The sequence below is a fragment of the Colletotrichum graminicola genome (genome assembly GCF_000149035.1).
Source record: "Colletotrichum graminicola M1.001 genomic scaffold supercont1.278, whole genome shotgun sequence".
Classification (NCBI taxonomy): Eukaryota; Fungi; Ascomycota; class Sordariomycetes; order Glomerellales; family Glomerellaceae; genus Colletotrichum; species Colletotrichum graminicola.
In genome coordinates, this window is record NW_007361282.1 from 963 (window position 1) to 6132 (window position 5170).

Here is a 5170-nt window from a genome sequence, read left to right on the forward strand (position 1 = left end):
CCTTAGGGTTTCTTAAGTACTATCCTACTTATTTCTTACTATCTTTATAAGCAAAGTAGTTATTATTATAGTAAGTAGTCTATAAGAGTTATTTATAAGAAGTCTCCTTTTAAGCTACACTAGCTTTCTATACGTACTTAGGTAGGTTCTTATTTTATAGTCTTATATAAAGTAGATTCTTTTTTATAATTATAATACTTAACTATACTAGCGTTTTATACTAGTTACTAATCCTATTTTTTAGTAAACTAATAACTATAGGTCTTAAATATTATTTATAACTAGTATTTAAATAACTATTATATAATTACTACTAGTTATTTTATTTTTTATTCTACTAGTATAGCTATTTAGGTCCTTAGGTATACTTCTTACTTATATTAGTACTAGGTTATTAAGTTTTTTTTTATTTCTTATATACTTTAAAAAGTTATATATTAATTTTAACAGTAAGTTTAATATAAAATAAAAAGTCTTTAGGTAAGTTAATAATCTTAATAAACTTATTTTTAATATTACTTTTAAGTTCTTAGTAAAAAGTAAAAATTAGTAATTCTTAAGTAATATTAAGTTAAGTAGCTAATTATTAGAATTTAGCTATATAGTAAGAGGCTAACTTAGTTTATTATAAGCTAACTAGGTCTTACTTAGCCTATTACTTCTTATTAAGATCTTAAAATAGTAACTATAAGGCCTTTATAAAGCTAGTTATACTTCTAAAGATATTTTATATCTTATAAAAGTATATAATAAGGTTATTATTATACTTAAGAAATTTATTTAGGTAAGGTTTATATAAACTAAGAGAGTGCTTTTTTTTATAAAAAGGTTCTTATATAAATAACCTATTTAGTCTTACTTCTAAAGTTAGTAATATAAAAGGTTTAATAAGTATAAACTTTAATTAGAAATCTTTTTAGCTATTTACTAGTTTTATTATAAGTTCTAAGTAAGTTAAGTTTAAGTTTATTATATTTATTAACTAAGATAGTAATAATATTTATAGTACTTTTAAAAGTAGTAACTTCTTTATTTAGTTTTTTAGCCTTAGCTATTTTATTTTTTAGTTAGGTAATAGTATTATAAATTATACCTTATAGCTAGCTAACTTTAAGGTTTTTAGTATTTAGTTTCTTATTAATATTATTAATTATAGCTTATTTATAAGCTATATTATTATTATTTTACTTTATATATTATTAAATCTTATTATATATACTTTAAGTAAAGTCTACTTTATTATTAGATTTTTTAATACCTTTTATTTTCTTACTTAGGCTTTTAGCTAAAGTAGTTAGGTTTTTCTTAAAGCTAAAAGAAGTTAAAGTTATCTTAAGTATAAGTATTATAAAATACTATTAAGTAACTATTAAGGTTAACTTACTTAATAAAAGTAATTAAAGTATTATAGCTAGTTTTTAAATAGTAAGGTTTTTACTTATAGTAAGTAAAAGTTAATACTTAGTTAATAGTATTTATTATTCTTATTATTTTATTAATTACTTAGTAATTAGTTAAGGCTAAGGTTAAAAAGTAGCTTATATAGCTTTTTATTAATTAAATTACTAAAGTTAAATACTAAAAAGTATTTAAAGAATATATTATAAGTTAATTACTAAAGAGCTATAAAAGTCTGTCCTTAAGTATATCTAAGTCTATCTTATATATAAGTCCTAACTATTCCTTAAATAGTTTCTTTAACTAATAGTTATAAAGTAAAATAAGCACTTACTTAGGTATCTACTAAGCGCTTATCTTACTTATAAATAAGCGCTTATTCTTTATTTTATCTTATGCTTATAGTTATATAACTTATACTATAGTTCTTCTGTTCTAAGGAGTTATTTATCTGTTCCCTATTTCTTATCTATATAAATGCTGCTGCTGCCTACTATCCGTCTGTCAGGTGGGGCAACATAGCCTGTAACTTATTAGGTCGTAACACTAGCTTATCCTACTAGTAGTAATGCTGTCTTTTAGAATAATAAAAGCTATGTCTTAGCCTAGGTAGCATTATTATTTGCTAGGGCGTACATTAGTAAGATTAGAGCTAAGTTAAGACTACACAAGCTATCTAGTCTTGTGGTTACTATGCTAATGTTACTTAAGTTGCTTGTTTATTATGTCTAAGGTATGTTGCTGCTAATAAAAGTGACTTATAGCTGTTGTTAATTGGGATAAGTTTCTAAAGGATAGGTAAGTATAGTAAAACGTTCTTGACTACAAGATAGAGTATGTATTACGAAGCGTTGTGTTCTTAGCGTCACTTGTAATTTACTACTTGTTAACTATGCTATACTAATAAGAGATGACCCCTATTTATGGCTTCTACACTAACCGCTTGTGATTAAAGTCTAAGAGACTAGATTATATCAGCATTACTTGGGCTATAACGACCCCTGTCTTCTATAAGGATTGTCTACCACTGTTAATTTTCTAAGCTAATGTGCGTCTAGCCAGGGGAGCTATCGGCCTATAACTTGCATTAAGTACTTGACTCACTGCGCCCAACTCGACAACATGGCTAAGAAGTTCTGACATTGGAACGAAATGGTGACCACGGCCAACACAGGCCTCAATCCTTGGACCCTGCTTCCGCGGCTTCGAATTCACGACTAGCACCAGTCTTGTCGCCCAACGTCGTTGCGACCAGGTCATCCACTGCTGTCATCACGTACGTGATATTCCGCTTTCTCGGAGCGAAACCCAACCTTGAGCTCGTTCAACCGTCTGGCTTCCAGGTTCACCTACTGGGGCTACAGTGACACAGTTAATTCCATGGCACAGCACCACTATTCTTATCTAGGCCTACTTAAGGGCACATCTAAGGGCATGGCGCAAGGCATAGCAGACTACACCCTAGCCGCCTTGGTTGATGCGTTACCGCAGGTTCCCCCACATAGTAAAGTCGTTTGTCATCCTGAACTTGTTTGCGGACAGCGTCCCCGCCTTAACAATACTTAGGTTAGGACACTAGCCAGAGATTTGGCTCTAAAGTATAAAGACACTCATGTTCAGGACGCCTGCTATGTCAAGTCAACCTGTCCTATAACTTATATTATAAAGTAAAAACAGATAACTAACCCTAAAGACTGTGCTTAGAACGGATTTATGAGCACGGAAACAAAAAAACACTTATTTGTTGTTGTCGCCTGCATCTGCCTTAGCCCTGGTGACAAACCAATACGCACTATTACGCAGGAGGCTTAGGGCGCCCCAGAGGACGGGGTCGTTAATGGCGGGGCCGTCGCGGCCGCTAATGGCCAAAAGCCGGCGACAAGCCTTAACACACTTGGCTGTGTTGTCCTCCTCCTGCTTGTCGTCGTTCTCCTCCTCCCTAAAGAAGCCAAAACTGGGCGACTCGCCGCCAACAGGTAGTGTCTGTAGCCTGGGGCCAGCTTTGTCTAGGACAGGGGTTGCGACAGCCAAGGAGGATCCGTCGTCAGAGAGGAGGGAGAGCTTGCGGCGGCGCGGAAGCTCGACAGGGGCGATGGTCTTGCGGCGCTTGGCGGGAGGGGTGTCGGCGGCGGCGGCGGCGGCGGCGGCGGACATGACTTCGGCGGCCTGCTTCTTGGATGCCCTTGGCAGCTTGGAGCGAAGTGGCAGCGGCGGCGGCAGCATGTGGTGGTCGGGCGAGGCCGCAGCACTCGGCTCAAGCGAGGCGGCGCGGGAGGGAGCGCAGGAGCCGGGGAGGGAGCTAGGGAGGGAGCCAGGGAGGGACAGGGCCACAGAGCCGGCGCAGGACGGGGCAACAGAGCTAGCGCAGGAGGCAATGCCGGGCTGAAGATCTAAGGTTATATTAGCTACACTAACATTCCTTTCTATAATTACTAAAATATATAGGGGGTAAGTTGTTAGACTGTTAGGTATATATTATAGCTTAAGTCCTAAGCTAGATGTTATCTGTTATAGTTTAGAGTAGCCTAAAAGAGGTAAGAATAGGATCTAAGATATATATATATAGAAATTAAAGAGTAAGGTTAAGTAAGGTTATTTACGTTATCTAGTAGGTAGTGATAAAGACATGCGTTAAGTAATAATAGGGGCATAGAAGATATATAATATACTATTTAGAGCTTTAGTTAGCTCCTAAACGGTTAGCGTTAGCAGGCCGTTAGGGCTAAGGTCCAGGCGCGCAAGGGTCTCTGCCTAAAGGGCGTGCACAATTTTGTTACGGGAGAGGGCGGGGACGCTCTTCTGAGCCTTAGACAGCTTAGGTAGGGCGTAGGTTAAGGTGGCGATGGTGTCGCCAAAGTCTAGAAAAATGTTGTAGAGGGAGCACTAGAGGTCTCTGGCGGCGGTAGTGAGGCAGGTAAGGAGGACCTTATTCTTGGCGTCCTTAATGGCGGTGATGGCAGCGTTAAAGACGGGGAAGAGGGTGGCCTGCAGGCGGGGCTTGGGGATCCTGCCGCGGAGCCAGACGGGGAAGTCCTGTATATTGATGGCGGCGGAAGCATTGGGCGGCTGGGCGGTGATCCTAGCGGCGTTGATAGCCCAGGCTGACTTCTAGAACGCTGACTGGAGGCGGGGGAAGATGTTGGAGATGGTGGCGCTGGGGCTGTGGGCTAGGTGGTTGAGGGCGCGGTCGAGCTCGGAGAGGATGGTGCTGACGGCCGGGTCTTGCTGTGGGAGGATGCTGAGGGGAGCTTGGAAGTTAGTGGCGGCGGTGTGAGCGGGAGCGTAAGCGGGAGGGGGAGTGGGAGTGCTGGGCGCGGACATAAAGGGAGAGCTGTCGCTAGCGGAGAGAAACAACGACATAGCGGGGGCGAGGACTAGACACGGATTTCTAAAAACAAGAAGAAGAAGAAAACATAAACAAGACATAAGTGGTAATAGTGATGGTGCTAGTGCTAGTGCTAGTAGTGGCTGTTATTGTTGTTGTTATTGTCGTTATTGTGTTGTTGTCACGATAGATAGCTGTCCTTATGTATATAAATAGCATTTAGATACTGTATGCGCTCTAAATACAGATGACAAATGCGTTCTAAATGCAAATCACTATCTGTTTAAGAAGAAGGAACAGGTGGACATGAATATAACAAGTTATAAGGCACAGGGACCTGCAGGCTCCTCCTGCTAGGACATTATCCAGGCATAGTAGGAAAGAAAGAGCAAAGCTAGTAGAAAAGGGAGAGAGTAGGAAGTAGTTAGTAGCAGCATATAGTTAATT

At 38.4% G+C, this 5170-nt stretch overlaps 1 protein-coding gene across 1 annotated transcript; it reads right to left on the reverse strand.

Moving 5' to 3' along the window:
- Nucleotides 1-3135: 3135 nt before the first annotated feature.
- On the reverse strand, nt 3136-4719 carry GLRG_11981 (uncharacterized protein; the record flags this gene model as incomplete). Its single annotated transcript, XM_008102664.1, has 3 exons — nt 3136-3780; nt 4324-4477; nt 4520-4719. The coding sequence occupies 3 exons, from the start codon at nt 4717-4719 to the stop codon at nt 3136-3138; spliced, it is 999 nt and encodes a 332-aa protein (XP_008100855.1).
- Between the last annotated feature and the right edge of the window lie 451 nt (nt 4720-5170).